Source organism: Eschrichtius robustus, chromosome 13, assembly GCF_028021215.1.
Source record: "Eschrichtius robustus isolate mEscRob2 chromosome 13, mEscRob2.pri, whole genome shotgun sequence".
Lineage (NCBI taxonomy): Eukaryota > Metazoa > Chordata > Mammalia > Artiodactyla > Eschrichtiidae > Eschrichtius > Eschrichtius robustus.
In genome coordinates, this window is record NC_090836.1 from 9,189,420 (window position 1) to 9,215,699 (window position 26,280).

The 26,280-nt window shown below is 41.1% G+C and overlaps 1 protein-coding gene across 2 annotated transcripts in view; it reads right to left on the reverse strand.

Moving 5' to 3' along the window:
- The window catches only part of STYK1 (serine/threonine/tyrosine kinase 1), a 49,115-nt gene that overhangs the window by 13,027 nt on the left and 9,808 nt on the right, over window positions 1–26,280 (reverse strand). For both annotated transcript variants that reach the window (XM_068561031.1, XM_068561030.1), the window contains exons 2-5: window positions 5,599–5,745; window positions 5,054–5,188; window positions 2,045–2,311; window positions 1,145–1,326 (exon numbers count right to left, since the gene is read on the reverse strand). In XM_068561031.1, the coding sequence (XP_068417132.1) occupies window positions 1,145–1,326; window positions 2,045–2,311; window positions 5,054–5,188; window positions 5,599–5,662 (648 nt within the window). In that variant the 5' untranslated portion in view covers window positions 5,663–5,745. The remainder of the gene's footprint in view (window positions 1–1,144; window positions 1,327–2,044; window positions 2,312–5,053; window positions 5,189–5,598; window positions 5,746–26,280) is intronic.

The following is a 26,280-nucleotide window of genomic DNA, read 5'->3' on the forward strand; positions in this document are numbered from 1 at the left end:
TTCAGTTGGAGAAGAAAGGAAAGCTCTTGACGAGATCCGAAGAGTGAGTGGCCATTGACCCTACAAAGAAGGGAAAGGGAGAAGTCTGGTGTAATGAGAAAAGCACGCGAAAACAATCTGAAATAGAGAGGCATGCAGTCTGAAGAATAAAAAGAAACAAGTGAGGTTAGGGCACAGACCAAGTGACAGATGGATAACCTCTTAAAAAGGTTTAAAATCTCATTATGTGCACATTGTCCTATTTGCATCACTGGATGGAAGAGGTCAACAAGGTCTCTTTTTCATACACATTTAGTAATACGATGATCAGCCTACCTAGGAGGCTTGATTAATATTGAACTTTGTTCATCAGCAAGTGACGAGCTAACTAGGAAAACATGGAGCACTTCAAAAAGACGAGTAGATACAGAAGTGGTGAAATTGTAAGGAATAGGACTTGCACTTTAGCCTGGAAATTTCTGAACATTAAAATTTTTTTAAATATGAATTGGAGATATACAAACTTGCAGGCTGAATTTCTCCTTAACTCAGCCTCGGCACACTAGGGTGGTGTTACGGAATGGAAAATATACTTGACACTAACAACCAAATTATTACTAACAGTAGTTAGGTTGTTATGCAATTATCATTAAAGCAGCTACCATTTTGAGTGCTTAATATGTACCAATCACTATGTTTTTCCAGACGTAATTTCCTTGAATTTTAATAAGTATTTATCATTACTCCCACTTTACAAATTCCAAAAACTCAGGCTCAGAGAGGTGATTTGCCCAAAGTCACATAGCTTGTAGGAGATGGAGCCCAAAGTCCATTCTCTAAATCTGCACTGCCCAATATGGTAGCCATCACCCACATATGCCTATTTAAACATATATTATTTAAAATTAAATAAATTTGAAAATTCAGTTTCTTAATCATATCAGCCTCATTTCAAGGGTTCTGTAGCCACATGTGATTAGTGGCTACCATATTGGACAGAGCAGATATTCCATCATCACTAAAAATTCTATTGGTTGGTGATAATCACTCTGTTATGCTATTATAATGTCTTTCTAATTTGTCATTTATCAGGCTAATTGACATGTGAACAGCTAATAAGCCAGGTCAAGCCTTTCCTTCCCAACACCTCTACCCTACCACTTACCCGGCGACAGGTCCAGAGAAAGCTGAGCAGGTCCCCCTGGGCCACATCCTCCAACACCATATAGAGCGGCAGCCCTTCTGTGCAGCAGCCTTCCAGCTGTACCAGGTTCTTGTGCTTCCCCAGGTACTGATAGAACCGGATTTGCCCTAAGAACTTCTGCACCTCTTGGAGCCCAGCTGGTTCTGTGGAGGACAGAAGAACCATGGGGAGTGAGCAGTCAGAGTGTCACCAATAAAATGGGGGTTCAAGTCAGGAAGCAACCTCAGATGATAAATTTCAAGGCTCCAAAGGGGAGTGAGTGTAGACAACAAGTAAAAAGAAAGAGAATCAATTAGAAGATGATCTTCAATGTCACTGATCTTTTGTCAAAGGTAACATAGAACCGTAGGTCTTTAGAACTGGATGGGCTTTCCTCTGCCTAATAGACAAGTGTTCTTTTCACATTAAAATATTATCACACATTAAAATATTATCACTTCTAGACCTTTTGATTAATATTCTTGCTAATCCTATCCTTGTTCTGTTTTATGTATCCATCATTACTGGTCCATATCATGAGTATCAGCAAAAAGAAGAAAAATGCAGTAAGTGGAAAAGATATCAAAACAGTGAAGAAAAATGAAGAAACAACCTCAAAATCCTCACTCAAGTAATATCTAATATGGAAAAATCGGTTTTAACAGCCTTGATAGGCAAGGTTGAGCTAGGGAAAGACCCAAAGAAGAACCTTTCTGTTGCGAGTTTTTACTTTCTATTCCCTTCTTATTCTGTGCCCAATTGTGACCACAACTATCTGTTGATTAACATCTTAATGTCTGCAAAGCCTGTTAGCATTCACTGTTGAGGGCTCACAGTAAAAAAGTTAAAAGAGGAAAGGAAGTCCAACACTTCTCCTTTTACCTTTTAAAGCCTTGAGGACCACACTCTTGGGCTTATCAGGGTCCCCAGTATATATCTTGGTTCGGTAGATGGTCCCAAAACTACCATTGTGGATTTGCTCCAGAACTTCAGAGAGGTGCTGCCGGGGCACCTGCAGCTTAGCCAGGGCGTGTGTGGAAGTTCGTAGAAGGCTTTCCACCGATGTCTCCTTAAGTGGTACAAACACACTTCCTTCAGGTCTTGCTGCTTCCCAGCTTAGGTCCCTAGATGGAGGCACGTGGGCAACACCTAAAACAAAGAGGTGGCACCAACAAGCTTTTTTCTAGCCTAGGGACTCCAAGAAAGCAGACCCTGGGACAAACCAGCAAGGAGTCCCTTCAGCAATTTTCTCTCTGGCCAATGTGACGATACCTTCTGATGCTTCTCTATGAACCAGCATCAATACAAACCTTGTAGAATTTATGTAATAATCCCATTACTTCTAAGACAACTGAAGATGGACCTCTGAAAATGGGTAATGACATTTCATTTCAGTCTTCCTCAGAATTACAGTTCAGTATGAGTATAGTATGAAGATAATTAAGGAAGTTACTGAATAGGTATTCAAACCACAGACATCTAAAGGTGGTGGTAACTGCCAGTGGAGACTATCATTAAAGTCAATCAAACGGCTTCCCAAGGTGGAGGGTAGGTATGGATAACTACTCAACTCTAAGCTAAAGTTATTCCTCCCTCAAGTTGTCCCCAAAGTCAAATTATTCCATATTTCCAAGAGTCTCAATCAAAAAATTCTTTTGGTACTTTTCCCCTTTCCAAACCAGATTTTCTCCATTAGAGAAGAGAGATTCATTCTTTTTATTAAATCTTTATTCATTCATTAATTCATCCATTTATTCACCAAATATCACCTCCTCCATGCCAGGCACTGTTCTAGGTGATAGGAATAGGCAAAGTCCAGATTCTTATGAAGATTACCATCTAGTGGTAGGAGAGAGGAAGCAGATAATAATATACTAGGTAAGGAGTGTTATGGAGGAAAAGAGGGGAATAAGAAGCATCAGTTATGCAATTTTATGTTTGAAGGTCAGGAAAGGTCTTTCTGAGAAGATGACTTTTGAGAAATACCTGGAAGCAATTTGAGAGCAAACCATACTGGTATCAGGAAGAAGTGCAGAGGTTGAGGAAGGAGCATTCTTGACATATTTGAGGAAGAGTAATGAAATCAGTGCCCCTGGAACCAAGGGGATAACTGGAGGGTTACAGGAGATGAGGCCAGAGAGGGCCCAGATCATGTAAGGCCATTAAAAGAAATTTGTCTTGGACTTCCCTGGTGGCGCAGTGGTTAAGAATCCGCCTGCCCATGCAGGGGACACAGGTTCGATCCCTGGTCCAAGATGATCCCATATGCCGCGGAGCAACTAACCCCGTGCGCCACAACTACTGAGCCTGCGCTCTAGAGCCTGCGTGCCATGACTACTGAAGCCCGCGCGCCTAGAACCCGTGCTCCGCAACAAGAGAAGCCACCGCAATGAGAAGCCCGCACACTGCAACAAAAAGTAGCCCCTGCTCACTGCAACTAGAGAAAGCCCACGTGCAGCAACGAAGACCCGACACAGCCAAAAAAATTAATTAATTAATGTTCTTAAAAAAGAATTTTGTCTTTTTTCATTCTAAGTTGAGAAGCAACTGGGGGTTTCATGCAGAGAATTGACAGGACTGACTTACGCCTTAAAAGAATCATTCTGCTGCTCTGAGGAGAATAGAGCATAAAAGGATACAGGCAGAAGCAGGGAAACCATTTAAGAGTGTATTACAGTTATCTATGAGAGGTGAGGGTGGCTTGAGTCTATTTTGAAGACATAGTTAACAGGATTTGCTAATGGATTAGAGACACAGTGTGACAGAAAGAGGGGTCAAGGACATCTTCAAGATTTTAGACTGAACATATAGGGAGCTGGGCTTGCCATTTACTAAGATAGGGAAGGCTGTTGGGAGAGGACATTGTGAGGGAATTTCAGGACCTTTGTTTTACACACATTACGTATTAGATGTGTACTAGGTCCAAACTGCAAAGTAGGTGGTTTAGTATAAAAATCTGAGTTCAAGGGGACTATAGTCAGAATAGAGAAAGTAATTGAATCCATAAGACTGAAAATGAGATCATTTACGAAGTGACTGTAGATTTAAAAGGAAAGAAAAAAGTGTTTCAAGAAGGAGGAAGTGCAAAATAGTGTCAAATGCTTTTGACAGGTCAAGTAGGATGAAGACCCAACAGAGCTGACACTGGTGATCTTGGAAAGAGTTCTTTTGGTGGATTGTCGGGGGTGGGGGGGGGGGAAGCCTTGTTTTAGTATGTTCAAAAGAGAATGTGACAAGTAGAAGTAGTGAGAGTGAGTTTAGACAAGTTCTTTGAGAAGTTTTTTGTAAGAGTGAATTATAAGAGAATTGGGATACAATTTTGAGAAGGATTAGGGGTCAGCCACTGTAGAGTTTCATTTGCTGTCAGGATATTTTTTTCCTTCTTTTTTCTCTGAGTTTCCTGTATGAGCTGATTCTCTTCCATTATATCCTCAGTGGTACTCCAGAATAGCGCCTCCTACCTAATGCTTCAAAGACTATTATGAAGGCTACCCCTTTACATCGTAAATTCTAGAAGCACAGGGTAGGGCTGTAATGCATTGTAGAGTAAAATGTCATCCTTCAAAGCTGGTTACAAAGCCTTGGGCTTTACCCAAGCCTTGCTCCCCAGTCCTTAGACACTCACATGGCCAAAGATTTGATAGTGCAATAGGACGAAGAAGACAGAAACAGGTTACAGGAGGCCTCTCTTGCCTACTCTTCTTTCAGCTAACAAGCATATATTACATTTCCTTGAGAAGAGCTCACCCCCCGCTCAACTACACAGGAGGGGGCCCATACCCACCATCTCATTGCAGGGTCCTCGAGACTTGGGCTCACTGAGGCTTGTGCCTTATTTTCTACACTCTCCATCTTCCCCGAGCCACGGCCCAGCCCCAGTTTGAACTTTACCTTGTAGTCCAGGAGACTGCTGGTGCTCTCTTTGTTCTCGGATGAAAAGCCACAGGATGACCCCGAGGAGAATGAGGAAGATCCCAACCAGAAGGGTTGGGATGATGATGATTTCATACTGCTGCTCCCGGACAACTAGGTAGGAAATCAAGCAAGTAGAGAAGAGACTGAAGAAGCAGCCTCACCTGACTTCCCCTACCCATCAGTCTTCAGCTCACCACACACGATCATCTCTTCCTCCTGGTCCCTCTACCACAACTGGCATCAACTCCCTACTCTGAAATCCCAGTGTCCCTGTCTCTTAGCCCATGAAGCATGCTCTGTGCCTCGTCTCTCATTTTTCCTACTGCGATGGAGGATGCAGCACATCTGGATCTATGACTGCCCCCTCCCTCCTCCGCCCAAAGCCACTAGTGCCAATTCAGTTATCACCATTGTCTTCATTTCTATTAGAAATCAAATGATCTTCCTTCCAGAATCTATTCAGATCTTAATCTCCATCATCCTAAACTCAGAGGGCAGATCTCTATATCATCTGTACTTACTACACAACTTGTCACTGAGACTGCATTCCAACAGCATCCGCGTCATGCGCCTCTCATCCCCCATTGCCACACGGTAGTTCACTTCAGCGCTTGACCGCCAGAGGATGCACAGAACACTAGAGAATAATCCCCAAGGGTTGAGTTGTTCTGAAAAAAATAAGATAAAATGGGCTTCCCTGGTGGCGCAGTGGTTGAGAATCTGCCTGCTAATGCAGGGGACACGGGTTCGAGCCCTGGTCTGGGAAGATCCCACATGCCGCGGAGCAACTAGGCCCGTGAGCCACAACTACTGAGCCTGCGCGTCTGGAGCCTGTGCTCCGCAACAAGAGAGTCCGCGATAGTGAGAGGCCCGCGCACCGCGATGAAGAGTGGCCCCCGCTCGCCGCAACTAGAGAAAGCCCTCGCACAGAAACGAAGACCCAACACAGCCATAAATAAGTAAATTAAAAAAAAAAAAAGATAAAATGGAGCACACAGAGAATTTTAAGACACCTCTCCAAATAACTAGTTATTAAGTACACAGGTACCTGGAACGCTCCAAGCCACCAATTCATCTCTATCCAACTATCTGACATTCAGACTGGAAGAACTTTTTTTTCCTGCCGTTTTTCTTATATGGCTAATCCAGCCCTGATCTGGTCTTATCTTTTCATGCCATTGTTTGTTTCTCAAATTATTTTAAAGGCTCCCCTCCTACCCTAGACTCCTGCTCCACTGGTCAAGTTCACGAATGGTGCACAATTGTGGTCCATGAGCTACGTAAGAAAGATCTATCTCTCTTACAGTCCTTAAGAAGGTCTAATTTTCTTTTTCTGTGTATCCCCTAATTTTTAAACAAAACACTTCATTTCATTTTTATACAAAACTAATTCAGACAATGAATCAATAGTTGGCAGATTTCAAGAGAGATGAGTTATGTATTTGCTTTCCTTCTCTGAAACATCCCTCTACCGCATTCTCACTACCAATGAGCAGATAGCAGTTATCAATAAAACTATTTAATTCTGCAACTCTTGGAGCTTTCCCTGCCCATCATATACAGATAGACACAGACACTCATTCTTACCAATATTTGGATGAAAGCAAGTGTCAGCACTAAGCCGTCTTCTCTTCCTCTCTTTTTTTTTAACAAAAATGAAATATGTTCATATGATCCAAAAATAAAAATATAAAATAGTATACCATGAAAATCTTTTCCCCACCCCATCCTTCTCCATCTGTCCAGTTCCCAATTCTCCTCCAAGTAGACTATAGTTGCTAGTTTCTTGCTTACCTGGCCAGAGATTCTTTACAGGATTATATTCTATATCATCAGCATATATTTCTCTATACTTCTATATAATCAGCATATATTTCTATAGAATTCTATATAATCAGCTTATATTTCTATAGAATTCTATATAATCAGCATATATTTCCAAAAAGCCAATTCTTTCTTTCTGAAGAGAACTGGTGGTCACCACACTTCCATGTATATAAAAACTTTATTTTGCCCTTGGTTAACTTGATTCCATGGCCAGCAAAGCCAACTTCTTTAATTCTGATTGATCTGAAACAAATATGGTGATTTTTCACTGCCTAGGTAACTCTGAATATGTGATCTAGTTCTGTAGTGATTTAATAACAAGGTAAATTTTAGAAAATCATAATTGTAGCTTATATGATATTATACTATATTGTACACGTGACATTAGCCATATTATGGTCCCGTCTGTTACATTACATGTTGTGTTTTATTATTGATACTAATAACCACTAATACCTTATTGAGGCAGAGTGTCTCAGTGCCGGAAACACATATGTAAAGAAACCTCCCAGCCAGCTGAGTCTTCTTTTCACTATTCCTGGAGTTCCATGAGTTTGTCTGAGGGGATGAGAGTTAAACAATCCCCTTACAACTCAGAAGAGAGACAGGTGTGTGGCTGGTTGACAGAAAGCTAAGTAAATAGAGGAGTAGCCAGGAGAAGGAACATTGCAGAGAGAAAGGGAAATTCTTATCTGTGGGCTTGCGCATAGGGAGGGATCTATGAAAGCAATGAATGGTAAGATAGCAAAGTCCATCTCATCGAGTTTGTAAGCCAAAAAGGCAAGGTGAAAGTTCCCACAACTCCACAAGACTGCATGAAAGGGAAAACCCTTGTAAAAGGGCAAGAAACAGAGAGCCTTGAGAGTGTGGAGCGAAGAAGGTCCTAAAAATAAAACATTAGCTCAGCCAGGAGCATTCAAACATAATTTGCAAATGTCATTCTGATTCTTATTTTCCTTTCCTCTTACTTCCTTTTCGGTGCATTATCAGATGTAATTATTTTCGTTCAGGGAGCAGCCAGTTAAACGAGTTTGGCTCTCCAGGGAGTCGGTTCTGTGAGCATAATCTCTCTCACCACAGTACAAGAGGAGAAAAGCGTCAGCCAGCAGCCAGCGCCAACTAGTGAGCTCTGCGCAGAAACCAAGCCACACACGTGCTGACACATACCTGAGCACGAAATGTAAAGCCCTGTGCACATGTCCCCACGTAGAGCTGCTCAGGTGGCCTCCCACAATGACAGCACATGGCCAAACATACCTGTGGCCAAGGACCCAAGTCCATGCCTATACCCTTTCACCTGGGTAACACACTTACTACGGAGCACCCACCTTGGGATACAACATGACCTTCTATTGCGTTTCCTGAGCAAGGTTCTCACCATCAGTTTTAATTGTGCTTAGACAGTTTAAAGAGACTGGGCTTAACAACACGTAGCAGCCCGACGAAACTGGATGCTGAAGCAAGGAAATAAACCTAGAATGTGGCGAGGCCCACTCAATAAATTGCTTTCCAGATGTTTGTATGATAAGCCCTTTCCGATGATTACACTTAGGCTAGAGGAATCTATAATATACCAAATGAATGTAGAATTTTTAAGGAATACGCGCCAGGTATACCCCTATATCCATGAACGCCTACACGGGAAACTTACCACACAGAGCCCTCCAAAGCACTTAGGTCACAAAATTCTTATAATCACTTGTAAGAACAATATTTCTCTCCACATCATTTTTCTCTCTGCAATTAGTTGAATATTAACATTCAATGACCACATGACTTGGCCTGCCCACTCTGTGTCAAGCTAAGAAAAGCCATGGCTAGATGAAAAAACCTTCTGGGCTGACCGTTCTTATGGGTTTGATTCTAACCCATCTGATTATTAGAAGAATGTACCTGACCAGCATTTCTGTACAATATGACCAATACTCTGTCCGCTTCAACTATATCTCACTGGGTTAAAAGAAAAAAATATGTTTGCTACCGCTTCGTCTCTTAATTGGACTGTAAAATCCTTAAGTATGCAAAACACAACCCTAGATGCCTTATCCTTTCATGCCATTGTTTCTCAGATTATTTTTAAAGGCTCCCCTCCCACCCAAGACTCCTGCTCCAGGGCCAAAGTAAATGTTCACAGCACCTGTCTGAACAATTGTGGTCCGTGTGTTATGTGGGAAAAGTCCACCTCCCCTATGGTCCTTAAGCAGGTCTAATTTTCTTTGTGTCTCACTTATTTTCTAAACAAAACATTTAATTTCATTTTTATACAAAGCTAATTCAGACAGCGAATAAAGAGTTGGCAGATTTCAAGTTCTCTCTTTAGTGCCATGTATTGCTACACGCAGGGCACTGGAATCAAGGGTCCAGTGAGGTTGTGAAATTGTTAATTCTGATAACTATATTTGACAGTGGAAAATATGTACATAGCTTGCCTAAAGTTTACACATACGTATGGTGCCAAATCTCTCAGGCAGGGTTCTGATTAAAACAATATTATTGCCTCATTTGTGGTTATCCTTCCTTATTTTTTCTCTTTTCATTTGCTCCTGACTTTCTGTTAGCATATTAAAAGATTTAGTTCCCCCGCCCCCCGAATCGAGAATCTAGAGGGACACAGAGCACTGTGAAGGAGATACAAATAGGAAGAGAATGAGAGTAAAATGGGAAGAGAAATTCACCCCAGATTTTTGCAAGACTGCAGTCTAGAAACCATAGAAGTGAATGATCACAAGTGGAATTGAACTAAGTATTCATATTAGCTCTCCAAAATCTTACACATATTTACAATGTAAGTGCAATGCACACTGCATCTTTGCATCTGTTTTATTACACACAAAGAAAGATAGTTCTGTTTGCAATAATAACACAACTCTGATGAGTGACATTTCTGTTCAGTTAGCATAATAATGTCCCAGACATAAACAGCGATTTACTCGTGAGTGTCCAGAAGAAACTCTTCTTACCAAATTTCATCTACAAATAAAACTTTAAAAATTAGATGCAGGGACTTCCCTGGTGGTCCAGTGGTTAAGACTCCAAGCTTCCACTGCAGGGGACAGGGGTTCCATCCCTGGTCGGGGAACTAAGATCCCGCATGCCACAGGGTGAGGCCAAAAAAAAAAAAAAAAATTTAGATGCATTCTCCTGTACTCTGTCTGCCTATGTGTTGTGAGAAATTCCTCGAAAGACTGTATGACACATGGTCCCGCTCCCATAAGGTGTGATTAAATCCGCTATGCCTGCCTCACCCTCAATCTTACCACCTGCATCTCTGCACAAGTGGATCTGCCAGCCATGTTCTCTTCATACAGACAAGTGCCCCGCTGCCTAGCTGGGCACGACACTGGGTCGAGGGGGTTATTAATAGCTGTGGGCTATGGGGCAGAGGACACAAAGACCCAAAGTGAGGAAGATAAAATATATGGAGATGGCACCCCGAGACGGAGACCGTCTGCCTTCTGGCTCTGTCACTCAGCCTTCCCTTCTCTTCCCCCATCATCCTTACCCCTGAGCTGTCTAGCCAAAAAATTCACTTAATGGAGTGACAATGTTAAGTTGGAAGCAAGATAGAAAAGAACTGCTCAGATCTAGAGGATTCCAGAATTACTTATCTCCAACATTCTGAAAACCGAGCTGTCCTTCCTGTTTTCAGATCCAATAAACATATATTGATGAACTACAGTGTGCATGTATCAGGCTAGGCTAGCCACTTTCACACACAGGAGGAAACTGAGGCTCAGAGAGATTAAGTTCTGAATTAGGGTTTAAAAAAAAAAAAAGGCAAGTAAATAAATGTCAGAGAAAGGTTTCATACCCCAGTCTTTTTGTTTTCTTTTGGCCATGCAGTTTGCGGGATCTTAATTTCCCGACCAGGGATTGAACCCGCACCCTCAGCAGTGAAAGCGCAGAGTCTTAACCACTGGAGCACCAGGTAATTTCCCATACCTCAGTCTTTTAACTACAAACCCAATGTTCTTTAAATTACTTCATTGGGACTTCCCTGGTGACGCAGTGGTCAAGAATCCGCCTGCCAATGCAGGGGACACGGATTCGAGCCCTGGTCCGGGAAGATCCCACATGCCGTGGAGCAACTAAGCTCATGCGCCACAACTACTGAGCCTGCACTCTAGAGCCTGCGAGCCACAACTACTGAGCCCACGAGCCACAACTACTGAAGCCTGCGCGCCTAGAGCCCATGCAACAAGAGAAACCACTGCAATGAGAAGCCCGTGCACCGCAATGAAGTGTAGCCTCTGCTGGCTGCAACTAGAGAAAGCCCGCGCGCAGCAATGAAAACCCAATGCAGCCAAATAAATAAATAAATAAATAAATAATAAACTACTTCGTTACATGTATGTCCTTGCCTTTCAAATGGACAAGACACATAGTGTCAAGAAGGAATTATGTCAGAATCCAAAACAATCATGGAAACCACAATGCTGAAACTAAATTTCACCAGAAAATATACCATAAATTGGAAAGAACAGGTGAGTAGAATCTGTCTGTGTGTTCTCCAAGGTCACCTAGGGGCATGTCTGCATGTCTGTCTTCAAAATGCATTCTGAATATGAGTGTCGAATCAGAAGTGGTTTCCAGTACTCACCAGATGATGGAATCCAGGATCATTTTCTTTATCTGTTCATTTTCCTGGATCTGAGCCCAAGCCTATTTCTATCTTCCATTTTGGGGAAAAGGGCCTGGTTTCCAGGACTAGCAATCTTCCACTGTGAGACCGAGGGTCAGGAAGGGGCCAGAACCCCCCAGGGGACAGAGCCCTGGCCTAAGCCTTAGAGCTGCCCTGCCGGGTCTCAGAGCGCCTCAGGCTCTACCCTTCTCCTGCAGGTGCACTCATGAGAGGACAAGTAGATGAAAGGCCTTGCTCTTTAAACCCAGAGAGTCAGACTTGCACAGATAACTCACCTTATGCCCAGTGATATCTCCTGGTGCAGATAAGGCGGACAGGAGAGGAGGTAGCCAGAGAGAATCCCTCATCCTCCCGTTCTTCTCAGATATGGAACGATTGTGACTGTGCTGCTCTCCACCCTCTTCCACCTTCCCAGAGACCTAAGGCTTGAAATGCACTTTGAACCATAAAAAAAGAGGCCCTGCCATGCTGCCTGGGAGTCCTGGCCACGTTGAAACAAAATCTTTTGACAACAAGACAGAGTGTTACCAGCTCTTCTTGCTTATTTTTACCTGTCAGGAATTTTTACCTCTTTGAGAATTCCTGAAATATACGTGATACACAGTAGAGATGAGGAAGCCTAAATTGTATCCTGGCTTCTCCTGAAAAGCTTGCTCCGTAGGGGAGGACATGGAATGCAAGATAGGCAGCCCCAGGATTCCCAGGCACGAGATGCAGTGCTCACATCACAAACAGCATCAGATTTTAAATATCATTATAGACATGAACACATTTTATGTTCTCTGAGGTGTTATACAAATTCGAGACATTTTATTTTTATTATAATGATCATTTTACTTACCACGTTCCCGATTCCATAACCCTCCATCCACCACGTGCAAATCTCCAAAGCCCGGAAATAATATATATATAATTATATTCTCTCTTGCTGGCTATTTTCTCTTCCTGGGATTACTAACCAACAGCAATTTCCCAAGCCCATAATAAAGATTATTGATAGGAAGGAAAGGCCAATGGCTTTTTAGCTCCTTTGCTGCCTCCCAACATCAACTCCCTGCAAAGTGCTGTCCACTCCTTTATTCATTCATTGAATATCAGTGATACGCTGGACACTGTGGGTTATTACAAAAAAAAAAAAAAAAAAAAGGAAAGGCCAAGAACATACAACCACCACCTGCTCTGAAAACAGAGTTGCCTCTGATCCATTTATTCTCTCCTACCTGATGGACACACCAAAGATGTCTGTATGTGCTGCTTGGGGCTTGTTTCAAATACTTTGTCAGTCACACTGCATTTCCAGGGATCAGTCCCCATCTTTATGATTCACCCCGCTTGGCTTTTCCTTCTAAGGGGGAGCTTCTGGTACTTTAAAAATCTTTTGACCATTTCCCCTATAAGCGAGGAGATCTATTTTGTTGTCCTGCCATGCCTCCAGCCTTTTCTAACACACAGCCCTCTGCAGAGAGGAGGGCGGAAAGAAGACAGTCTGATTAATTGCTGAACATGTCTACATTTAACTACTGTATCTTCTTATTAGAGAAAACCTGAAGATGTTTCTGTTCACTGGACAAACACCTTATACCACGTTGAAAGAAATTATGCAATGAGAAAATGTGTATTTGTAGAGGTTGTGGAATATGTTTATAAGCTTGCCAATCAGGAAATGCTAATATGACAAACAGTTCACCGTTAAAAAAAAAAAAAGAAAGAAGGAAGACAGTCTGCAAAAGATTGCGGGAACACACACACACACACACACACACACACACACACACACACACAGAAGCACACTTTCTCGTTCTCTGATAAATGAGTCCCAGATGCAGGCAGGCAGAGAGACAAATAGACAGGAGACTCCACAATCAGGAAATCAGCTCAGCCTCCGTTCACCTCAGTGCTTTGTCATACAGGGTGTGTCCTTGTCAGGGCTCTATACACAGAAGGTAATTCCAGGCAAACAATAGCAAATGCCTGGCATTTGATGAAATGGCACCTGTGGGAACACATCGCCACCTCATTCTGCACCTTCAGGAGCAAACAGTGGATTCCCTGCCTCAGGAGTGGGCCAGCGTGCTTCTGAGCTGAGCCGTCTGGAGTCTGGGGAAGTAGGATCAGCGCTGACCTGGTGCTCGGATTACAGAGCAGAGGTTTGAAGTTCTAAGTCTGGGTTAGTAGGTGATTCACTGAGCATATCACTTGACCTTGTCATTCCTTCTCTTCCTAATTTCGGGACCAAGACACCTGCTTCTCTCCTGAGGGTAGTAAAGGAAATGAATGACACCAGAAAAGGGGCAGGCCGGCCAAGAAGTCCCCACAACCAGGAATTCCCCCTCGCCTCTCTCAAATTCTGAAGGCTCCCTTGGACCTGCATCTTCCTACCCACATCATGGCAGCCCCAGAACCTCACAAGTTTTCATTCCTATCCCTCCCCTGCCTGTAATTTCCTTTGGGGTAATAGTAAGAGAAGGAGCTCTGGAGTAGGGCTTCTATTTGAATCTCAGTTCTACTATTCACCACGACTGTGTATAAGTTATCCTAACTTTCTGAGCCTCTGTTTTTCCACCTGTAAAGTGGAGACGATAATATCTACCTTCCAAGGCTGTTGAAAATTATATGGGATAATTTATGTAAAATACCTGGTGTCGTGCCAGGTCCATTACAGGCAATCCATATACAGTATATTAGTCTCTCCCTTCTTCACCTGTTTTCCAGGTTGGGAGGTAGTCACACAGCTGCACCAATCAGGTAAGCATATACAACTACAAATAAAAAACCAAAACAAAAAAACCATTATCAAAATACTTATAATATTTGTGGATCTAAGTGTATGTAGTCCTGTGTTTGAAGAGTGAGTTAAAGTAATCACAAATTAATGTGGGTTTTAAAAATCTGCATACAGGGACTTCCCTGGTGGCGAAGTGGATAAGACTCCACGCTCCCAATGCAGGGAGCCCGGGTTCGATCCCTGCTCAGGGAACTAGATCCTACATGTATGCCTCAACTAAGAGTTCCCATGCCACAACTAAGTAACCTGTGAGCCACAACTAAGGAGCCCACCTGCCGCAACTAAGACCCACTGCAACCAAATAAATAAATAAATATTTTTTAAAAATCTGCATACACCAACAAGGTGTGATTTGAAAGCCTAAGTATTATACCTGCTAGGAGGTGTCTGAATTTAACAGTCATGTTGGGCTTCCCTGGTGGCACAGTGGTTATGAATCCGCCTGCCAATGCAGGAGACACAGGTTTGAGCCCTGGTCTGGGAAGATCCCACATGCTGCGGAGCAACTAAGCCCGTGCGCCACAACTACTGAGCCTGCACTCTAGAGCCCAGAAGCCACAACTACTGAAGCCCACACGCCTAGAGCCCGTGAGCCACAACAAGAGAAACCACCGCAGTGGGAAGCCTGCGCACCACAACCAGAGAAAGCCCACGCACCAGACGGAAGAGTAGCCCCCGCTCACCACAACCAGAGAAAGCCCGTGTGCAGCAACAAAGACCCAACACAGCCAAAAATAAATAAATAAATAAATAAATACATAAAATAAATTTTAAAAAAAGAAAACACAATCATGTTGAGGAAGGGAGATTTAAACATGGTGGATCAAAGAGCATCATGCTGTGAACAAAGGTACAAAAACAGACAGAATGCTCTAATAAATAGTGATATAATTAATTAGTTAATTAATTAACCTCTGTCTCTAGATTCCTCAACTCCTTCTAGCTGGTTCCATTGATACCATCTATCTGCTGGCTCAATCTTCACCCAGGTCCTGAACCCATCTTGACAGAGGCAGTAAGGAGATCAATAGTGATCAATAGTCTCAGTTCCCTTCTCCCCTTCCTCTCACCATCCTCCCCAGTTTGAGAGGACAAAACCTCGATCCATTTTCACAAGGCATGTCTGGTCACCCGTGCTTTGGATCCAAGCACTGTCCAATCTGGGGTCCCATCCTGAATCCATCCTCATGGGTGGATAGGGTCTTACTGTCCTCTCTGCCTAAATGAATCCTCCTTCATGAGATCAGAACTTTGCTCTATACTCTGGTTACTGAGGTTCTGCTACGAATGGGAAGACATCTCCCCCCAGATAAACACCCCTGCCGGCCTAGAGCCTGAATCATGGCCATCACCCCATCCCTGCTCTATTTCATGTCTACCCACACACCCCGGGACCTCTGGCCCCTGTGTTCTGTTCACGCCACCAAAAACCCAAGTTGCTTATTCTTGCCTGCATTTGACTCTATAACTGAACTGTCCATCTTTACCTACCGTCTACCTCGGCAACCTAGTTAGTTTATCTCACATCTCTTGCTCAGGCGTTTGGTCGTAAAGCTGATGAAAAGTTAGAGAAAAAAGTCACCAGTGGATACAGGCAACATGGAGATCACTCTTGGCCATAGAAAGAGTAGTGTCAGGGCAGCAGCAGAGCCAGAGAGTGGTGTGGTTCAGGGAATAAATAGAAAGTGAGGATGTGGAGAAAATGTGTTTAGGCAGCTTTTTAAAGATGTTTAGCTATGAATGAGAAGACTAAGATAAGGAGTTCAGGGAGAGCTCTTATAGGTGGTTTGTTTGGAAACTTAGGGCTCCAGCAAGATGAGGAAGGGAACTAGCAACATCCCAGCATGAGGTAATCTTTTATTCTAAAAACAAAACATATCAAACTTTGAGCCCGAGAGGCATGTTCTAAACCTGAATATATGACAAAGCTTAACACACACATACACACACACACACCTACCCATAGACACACTCACACACAATGACACTGAAAAATAGAGAGAAAGATTAATAGAACATGTAAATATCCTATAAATAAAACACATATTTAGAAATTTAATATAAAGAAGTCAGCATGAAAAAAACAAGCAGATTCTCAAACTTGGGCTGTACACTAGAATCTTTTAGTGAGCTTTTTAAAAAAAATACTAGTACTAGTACTGGAGCTCACCACCTCCCAACCCTGGAAGAGATTATGATGATTATGAATCCAATAGATTATGATTTCACCTATCAGCATTGAAAAAAGGAAGAGTATCTCCATGTTTCCCAGGAGATACTAAACTATACCTGGTATTGAGAAGTACTGAGATAGATTACGCATTATATGAATTATGCATAATATGCATATTATGGGTTACTCATTTGGCAAAAATACTTTAGGTCCTTGCTTCACCCCTATGTAAAAATAAATTTTAGTTGGAAAAATGACTGTATGTTTTAAGAAACATAAAAAATAACAGTATAAGTTTATTGGATTGGCAAGGACTTGCTAAATTTTAAAGAAAAGATTCTTTCCAATAGAAAATAAAAAGAGATCAACCAATGAACAAATAAAAGCATAGAAATTTTATAGCAATAAATAAAATTATTAAGGTGCCAATAAATAAATGGCCATGGAAAATGAAAAACTGAAGAAAACAAATTCATCAAACCAAAATGTTTAACAAATACGGAACCATGGGGGAGTAAGATTAAAGATATTCAATTTAACTAGTAATTAAATAATACACATTAAAAGAAAAACAAGATGCAATTTTTTTTTTTGCTTATCCACTTAAGAAAAAAATGAAAGAAAGAACTTTGATGCACTGAGAAGCTTTATTAAAAAGCTCATTCTTTTTTAGTTTTTTAAGGAACCTCCATACTGTTCTCCATAGTGGCTGTATCAATACTGTTCTCCATAGTGGCTGTATCAATTTACATTCCCACCAACAGTGCAAGAGGGTTTAAAAAAAAACAACAACAAAAGCTCACTCTTTTTTTTGACACGTTATCAAAATTTCAACATTTACAGAAACAAATTTGGCAATATGTAAATGAAGAGCCTTAAGGACATTTATAATTTTGACCCGATAACTTCCATCCTAGGAGTCAATTATAAGAAGATCTTTTTTAAATGGAAGATGTTTCTGAACACAGACAAACATTTTTATTGTACTGTCATCTATTTCTCTTGAAAGCAAAAATATACATTTACTTCAAAATAATCCCAGGACTTGAAGGAGAGTGGGTGGAGATGTAAAAAAAACAAGATTGACCATGTGTTGAAAAGTGTTGAATTAGGGTGATTAATACATCGGTAGCCATCTTCCCATCCTACCTACTTTTTTCTGTTTTTGTATAGATTTGAAATTTTCTACAAAAAAAGATATCTTTTTTCTATAAAAAAGATAAAAATTTAAACAAATTGTCATCAAAAAGAGTGTAATGGTTAATTTTTGTGTCAATTTGGCTAGGCCATGCTACCAGGATATTTGGTCAAACATTATTCTAAATGTTTCTGTGAAGGAATTTTTTAAATGAGATTAACATTTAACTCAGTGAACTTTGAGTAAAACAGATTACCCTCCATAATGTGGGTGGGCTTCATCAAATCAGCTGAAAGTCTTCATAGAAAAAGACTGACCTGCCCAGAAGAAGAGGGAATTCTGCCAGCAGACTACCTTTGGATTCAAACGGCAACTCTTCCCTGGGTTTTCACCTACCCTGAAGATTTTGAACTTGCCAAGTATCCATGGATTTCATATATCTTCATAGATTGGATAGGTAGATATATTGATGACTAATAGATAGCTAGATAAATACACACACACACACACACACACACACACTTCTTGCTGATTCTATTTCTCTGGAGAACCTTAACTAATACAAAGAGGGATGTTAAATTTTTCTATAGCTATAGAGTGGAATACTATAAATACATTAACTTTATGTTCATGAAAATTTTTAATAAATGGGGAATTTTAATGGTAGCACATTAAATGATAAAAGCAGATTTTTAAAATATACATATATAAGCGAAGACCACACCGGTACTGGTTAGGGGGAAACACCTGTGCAGGGGAACCCAAAAGAGAAATATATCAGAATGTTACAGCAACAATGGTGACAGTAAGATTGATTTTTTTCCTCCATTTTTTATTTTTCAGATAGTCTGAATTAAGCCTTCATTATTTTATAATAAAAAAATGAAAAGGAAGAAAGTCTGGAAGGCAGAAAAATTTGAAAGCAGAGACATCAAAAGAAAACTGGCTGAGGGTGACAGAAAAGACAGAAGAAAAACTCTTCTTTAAAATCTTCTTCTTAACTAGTGATCAGAATTAAAGATAAGGTAGAATCACTAAGTCAAGATTTATGGCTTCAAAGAGGGCTCTCTTGGCCTAAAGTCAAGGTGAAGCTCTGACGTTTATCAAGTCCTTTCTTATTGCTTGCTGGAGGCATTATCTTTCCTATCTGGGAAACAGACAAGTTGGAACTTTCGGGAACAAAGTTAATATATCATCTTCATCAAACTGTGGTATAGTAGAAAGAACACAGGCACCAGAGGTGGAGATGCAGAATGGATTTATCTCAACCTTGTAAAGCCTTGGTTTTCTAATTTTTACAACTGAGATCATCATGACCACTTAGCTCAGAGGATTCTAGTGAGAATTAATAAGATTGTAAAAGTGTTCTTCAATGGTAGTAGTTACAAGTTCCTCTTCTAACAAGAATTCACGTGTGTAGCATAATTACTTTTCAGACCAAGGGGTCCAACGTACCATTCCTGAATAATATACTCTACTTGACGGTCTCTAACTCTGATTACTACTGGCCCACCATGATGATCTCAAGAGAGTGTGGCTTTCCTTCAGAGCACTGGCATAAATGTGGATAAAATCCCTTTCTTCTTAACACAGGCACAACATAATGAAAGTGCCAAAAGACTTGCTAAATGTTAAAGGAGAATAGTTGGAAAATAAATTCAGTGAGCAAAAAAACGCAGAACCACCGCGTGTGCGCACGCAAATATGGCGAATGTGGGTGTGGGTGAGTAGGGTGCGTAGGCGTGTATTTTCTTAAATAGAAGTGAGCGATTCTCCTATAGCTGGCCTGTTATCTTAATATAGCCCCAGTGCAGCCCAACAGCTGGCCCCATCTCAGCCATCTGCCTTTGTCCCTTTCTTCCCTGCTCTGAACTTATATGCATGAGGAAGATGCTTTGTTTTTAGATGCTTCTTTCCTTGAGGTCTTTTATATCTTCCACAACAAAGGCCAAAAAGGCATACTCCCAAGCTTCAGCTACCTTTCAGTTTTTATTACAAGTCTCAGAAGTATAGCCCAACGCATTTCTGAAACCCAATATACCCATTTCTGCTACGATTTAGCTGTGTACTCTTGAGCAAATTACTTAATTTCTCTTAAACCTCATTTTTTTTCACCTGTTAAATTGGGTTTACAGTACTATCTAACTCCAAGAGTCTCTGTAAGAATTAAATGATCCTTAGAACAATACCTAGCACATAGCAAACAGTAGCTATTATTAATTATTCCTATAATAATTATAGAAATAAAAATATTCCTATAATAATAACTATTATTATTATTATTCAAATTATGATATCTTCAAATGACCTCTCCTTTTGGATAAGATTTCATGACATAATAGCACAATTAGAATACTCATACATCTGTGTATCACAGGAATAAGAAAATTATTTCCTGAAATCTAAATTTAATGTATCCTTATAGTAAATATTACCAGGCTTCTACTACAATTTTCTCACCTTCCTTCTGTGAAGTATCTGATTTTTTTAAATCTTAAATTTTCAACTTTTGTGTTCTTTTTTATAAATTGCTTCATAGTTTTAAAATTTAAAACATCATGTACTTACAATAAAAGTAGATAAAACTGATTGTAGATTTCCTTTCCCCAACTCTAACCCCCTCCCAGATTTAAACCAGTGTGGCTGAAGGAGCTTTTTGAAAGTTTCAGCGCCCAAGATGCATCAATTAAGTCCGAATCAGAGTCTCTGGGAATGGGAACAAAGTACTGGGATCTGCTAAAGCTCTGAAGGTTAATTCCAGTATGTAACCAAGTTTGGGAACTCTGCCTTAAACCCGCATTATCTTCCTTTCTTACTTAATACAGAGGAAATTCACCAGGCTCTAATTTAATAGATAAGGTTCTGGGACTTCCCTGGTGGCACAGTGGTTAAGAATCCGCCTGCCAATGCAGGGGACACGGGTTTGAGCCCTGGTCCGGGAAGATCCCACATGCCGTGAAGCAACTAAGCCCACAAGCCACAACTACTGAGCCTGTGCTCTAGAGCCCGCGAGCCACAACTACTGAAGACTGCGTGCTTAGAGCCCGTGCTCCACAACAAGAGAAGCCACCGCAATGAGTAGCCCGCGCACCGCAACTAGAGAAAGCTCGTGTGCAGCAACGAAGACCCAACGCAGCCAAAAATGAAAAATACATATTTATTTTTAAAAATACATAAGGTTATTTTTATTTTTTCATCTTTATTGGAGTATAATTGCTTTACAATGTTGTATTAGCTTCTGCTGTACAACACAGTGAATCAGCTATACGTATACATATATCCCGATATCCCTTCCCTCTTGAACCTCCCTTCCACTTTCCCTATCCAACCACTCTAGGTCATCACAGAGCACCGAGCTGATCATGCTGAATAGATAAGGCTCTAAATTGGCAGCTATGTTTTAGTACTCTCTCTTTCGCTCTCTTTGGCCAAATATTATCATTCCCCTGTGTTTTAATTCCTAATCTATAACATAATGTACTGTCATCCTTACACTACCTAACCAGAGACATTCTGACAAATGACATAAAACATTTACAGTTCTAGAATAAAAGGATTTCAGAATCATGTTCCACCCTCCCGCACCCAACACACACACACACACACACCCACACACGCCCACTGCCATCTCTTCTGAAGTTCCCTTGCTTCCCACACAGGTAAAGCCTTTCTATAGTAATAACTTGGGGATCTGTTAAGCTTTGTTAAGGTATTCCAGAGAACTTCAAGCCAACTCTGCTCATTGCCCTATCATTTATTAGTCATACTTTTTCTCATATATCACTACTAATAATCTTTGGGGAGACAAAGTTCAATGCATCTTAAAAAAGATGATATGAGATTCACCTAGGAGAAAAATCTGATATCGAATGAATTTTAAATAACGCTATACCTGTACCAGCGTGGATGCCAGTATAATGAGGCCCTGGCATTAATCTTCAGGCTTCGGCTGCCTTCTGCCCTGGAATTCGCCATATTTTCCTCACCCAGATTATTTCTCAATAGAAAGTTCTAGGAGAAATGTACAGTAAAAGGGAAGAAACCTCTCCTAATACAGGCAAAGGAGTCACGAGATCTAAGTAATGATTCTGGGTCAGCAAGTTCTTGTGTGTGACCTTAAACAAGTCAATTAACATCTCTTTGGCAAAGGGTTGTATGTAAAGCACCAAGAAATAATATGTAAAGAGTAAGAATACAAGGCATTATAATTATTTACTGATATCCAATGGAGAATATTCAAGAAAGCAGAACTATGATGAAACCAAGTATGTACAAAATATATTTACATAGTAGAAGAGAATTCAGAAGTGTAAAACCAGAGAAAGATGGACAACAGGGTTTTTCTCTATCCTTCTAAGTAGGGAATTTAATACCTTATATCATTCCCTCAAAAGGGGTATGCAATCCTGTCCTTCTACTAGAATCTCTATTTGGTGTCTGTCAACAGACTGAGATCTACAGAAAAATCAATAACTGTAAATGCACCCCTACAAAGATGCAGAAAGCAGTTTAAAGCAAAGGGATGCAAAGATTACCTGAAACTCCCGCCACCCTCCTGGGTTCTTGATTTGTCCTGGGAATAAAAATGTGGCAGGGACATGAACTCTAAAGGTTTGCTTGATCTTACATTTTGAAATGAAAGAGCAAAAAATATCCCAACAAAGATAGGACAAGAGAACAACGATCATGAGGTTAGTGTCTAAATTCCAGAGGAAAACCCTCAGAGTTGTTGCCTAACACATTCAACTGAACAACAAAACTATATTAAGTACTGTTCACCATCCCTTGCTCTGGTTTTTTCTCTATATATCTCTCCTAACATATTTTGGACCTTTTTCCAGGACCCAGGTAGCAAGATTAAATTCAGGTATTGTATCCTTGGACCCACATTATCGTTCCCTCCTTTTCCACTAAACCCAGGCTCTTTTCACGAGTGAGCATGGAGCAGAGTTCAGACAATAAAGCAAATGAAGCAATCTGCTTTGGACTCCACCCTTAACTGATATTTATGCTCGGCACAGCTTCCTTGATACTGGTTTTTGCTTCCCGCTACTGCCTAGTACATTTTATGGCATATAGTTAAAATGACAAACACTTATACAGCGCTCACCATGTGTTCGGCACTGTTCTAAGCACTTTATATATAGATAAAGAAACTGTGTCACAGAGAGGTTAAGTAACTTGCTCTAGATCACACAGCTAGTAAGCAGGGATTTGGAACTTCAACCCAGGTTGTGTGGCTTTAGAATCTGTGTTTCTACATTATACTATATACTGCTTCCATAGCAGATTCTCAAAAACTTTTTTTCTTTGTTGAAAATTAAAATTACCTTTAGGGACTTCCCTGGTGGTGCAGTGGTTAAGAATCCGCCTGCCAATGCAGGGGACACGGGTTCGAGCCCTGGTCCGGGAAGATCCCACATGCCGCGGAGCAACTAAGCCTGTGCCACAACTACTGAGCCTGTGCTGTAGAGCCCTCGAGCCACAACTACTGAGCCCGCGTGCTACAACTACTGAAGCTCGCGTGCCTAGAGCCCATGCTTCACAACAAGAGAAGCCACCGCAATGAGAAGCCCGCGCACCGCAACGAAGAGAAGCCCCCGCTTGCCGCAAGTAGAGAAAGCCTGCGTGCAGCAACGAAGACCCAACGCAGCCAAAAATAAATAAATAAATAAATAAGTTTATATTTTTAAAAATTACCTTTAATATTGCTTTCGGGTTTTTTTTAAATTGAGATATAATTCGCATACCATAAAATTCACCCTTTTAAAGTATACAATTCAGTGCTTTTTAGCATTTTCAGAAGGTTGTGCAACCACACTGCTAGACTATTTTAATCCCCCTCCACAAAAAAAACCCTGTGCCGGTAGCAGTCACTCCCCAATGCCCATTTCTCCTTATGCCAATAATGCATGGTCTTAATTACTGCAGCTGTGTAGTACGTTTTAAAATTATTAAGTCTGGGGAATTTCCCTGGCGGTCCAGTGGTTAGGACTCAGCGCTTTCACTTCTGAGGACCTGGGTTCAATTCAATCCCCGGTCGAGGAACTAAGATCCCACAAGCCGTGTAGCATGGCCAAAAAAAAAAAAAAAAAAAAAAAAAAAAAAAAAAAATTAAAATTATTAAGTCTGAGTCCTACAACTTTGTTCTCTTTTTGAAGATTTTTTTGGATACTCTAAAGTCCCTTGTGTTCCCTCTTATATGAATTTTAGAATCAGCTTGACCATTTCTGAAAAAAAAATCTGGAATTTCAGCAGAGACTGCATTGACTGTGCCCATCAACTTGGGAGGACTGCCGTCTTAACAATATTAAGTCTTCCTACTTCCTACAGGATGTCTTTCTATTGATTCAGTTCTTTCATTTCTTTCAATGATATTTTGTAGTTTTCAGTGTACAAGTCTCATTTATTGTTAGCATTTGCAGGTCTATGGCCTCTAAAGGTTAAATCAGAATTTGTGTATGGTTTGGTGATACCACAGAATGTTCTGTGTCTGAGAAAATCAGTTCTAGAACAGGTTGCACAGTACATGTCTCCTAGAAGCTGGCCAGACATGCCTTATATAAGATAATAGAAGCCCACTACTGATCTCTCTCATATCTGGATAAGTACACAGACTATACAGCACCACATTCTGTAGCTCTCAGTGTCAGAAACCAGTTTATTTTCTTTGACCTCCTGAGTTGGTCTCAGTTTCTTAGGTTGCCATGAACTGGCGGGACTAGAGAATGTAACAAAAGAGTCACATCTCTAAATTGCTAGCAACATAAATGTTTCTATAAACCTAACCTACAAAAAAATCTGTTCCCTGGGCACCCAAAATTTGTTTGATTAAGGTTGAAATAAAAGCCACAGAGGTGCAGCCTCCAATACAGCTGTTAAACTCAGATACGAAGATATGGGGATTTCCATCTAGCACAGAGTTCTATCCCAAGGTTCAGTGAACTTATTCAGAGTGATTGATCTCACACACTATCTAGCTCTCTATAAGCCCACAACCTGTGGCCTTGCTGATACTATCAAGTCTTTATTGCCCATCTGTTTGTAGATAACCTAAGCTCATACTTTTATTTGTAAGTCAGCTTGCCTCTAGTTCCCAGTGCATTAACTCAGTGAATTAAAAATAATCAATTTTAATATCAGCCCAAGAAAAGCAGACCTAGAAAGATAAAGGTGGTGGTGATGAAGGGGAGGTGCTTTACAGATAATTACAAAATAGTGTTTAGTTAATCTACATTTCTTTTTTTCCCAATCCTAAAAACTTGGAGTGTTCTTCAGAGTTATTTATTTATTTATTTTTGGCCATGCAGCATGTAGGATCTTAGTTCCCCGACCAGGGATTGAACCCGCGCCCCCTGCAGTGGAAGCGTGGAGTTTTAACCACTGGACCGCCAGGGAAGTCCCTTAAGTTATCTGCATTTTTATGGTAGCAAGTCATTCAGAATAATCCATGGCTGTTTTAAGAACTTCCTACTGCATGTGGAAACTAAGATCTAAGTGAAAAGGTGACTCGCCTAGGGTCAGAAAATAAATCAGAGATCTAATCAGATGTGGGACCTTCTGATCATGAATCCATTATTAGACCATCTTAAGAGTGGAACATGGGTGAGGACAAGAAAGACAAGGGCATGAAATCGAGGTCACTTGGTGTTAAGGGAGCTATTTGGGCTTCAAGAAGGGACGCAAACGCAGCAGTTTCACCTTTCAGTGCCAAAAAGCCATTCTACTCCCACACCATAAACCACCACTGTATCTCCTGTGCCACTACAGACACAGCTCCCTGCTAAAGAAACTATAAAAACAGCAACGCTGCCTTCCATTTCTTATTCTGCTTTACAGGTACACTGTGAGATGCAACATGAACTCCACAAATGCATTCTAAACATGTACAACCAGAAGAGCCCTTTGAAAGCAACCAAAAAAGCCCTAACCTCCATAAGTAGCAGGTGAGGAAACTGAGGCACAGGATTTTGGTGTCTCCCAACAGCTAATTAGAACTTAAGCTAAGACTAGCCTCGTGTGCCTTGAATGTCCATCTGGTGCTCTTTTACTGTAATTTTCCACCCTTCAAAAGGCTGACTGGATATTTGATCTCTTCTTTACGTTAAGTTTTGTACAGATGAGGATAAGGAGGAAGATCCTAGTTCTTAGAATTCATAATGTGCCTATAGTTTCATAGTTTCTTCTGCCTGCCAGGCCTTTGGGTTGTATATGTGTCTGGATTAACCTCTGGAAATCTACCCCATACGTTTCCAAGGTTTTAGAGACTTTACATTCCAGTTGTATTTTCCTTGCTGGCACTGCAGGGCTTTAAGAATACTCTTGTGAATATTCTGCTTATTTATCCCTCCCCCAAAACTCATTTTGATTCACACTAAGATATCAGCCCCAAGGAACACTCAAGGGGGGAGGCACTGGAACCTATGGGGAGAGACCACGCAGGTAGGAGGCAGGGCAGCTTTAGACCACACTGGTTGGATTTGTGGAATCTGCTTATAAATCCGGTAGAAAACAAGGCAGTCAAGACAGATTTGCAGCATTCCCAAGCTCCCCTCCCCCTTCCTTGAACCACAAGCCAAGCTTGTCACTTCTACTCAGATTAACAAGTCCTTTCCTGCTGCTGTAGCCTCTAACTAGC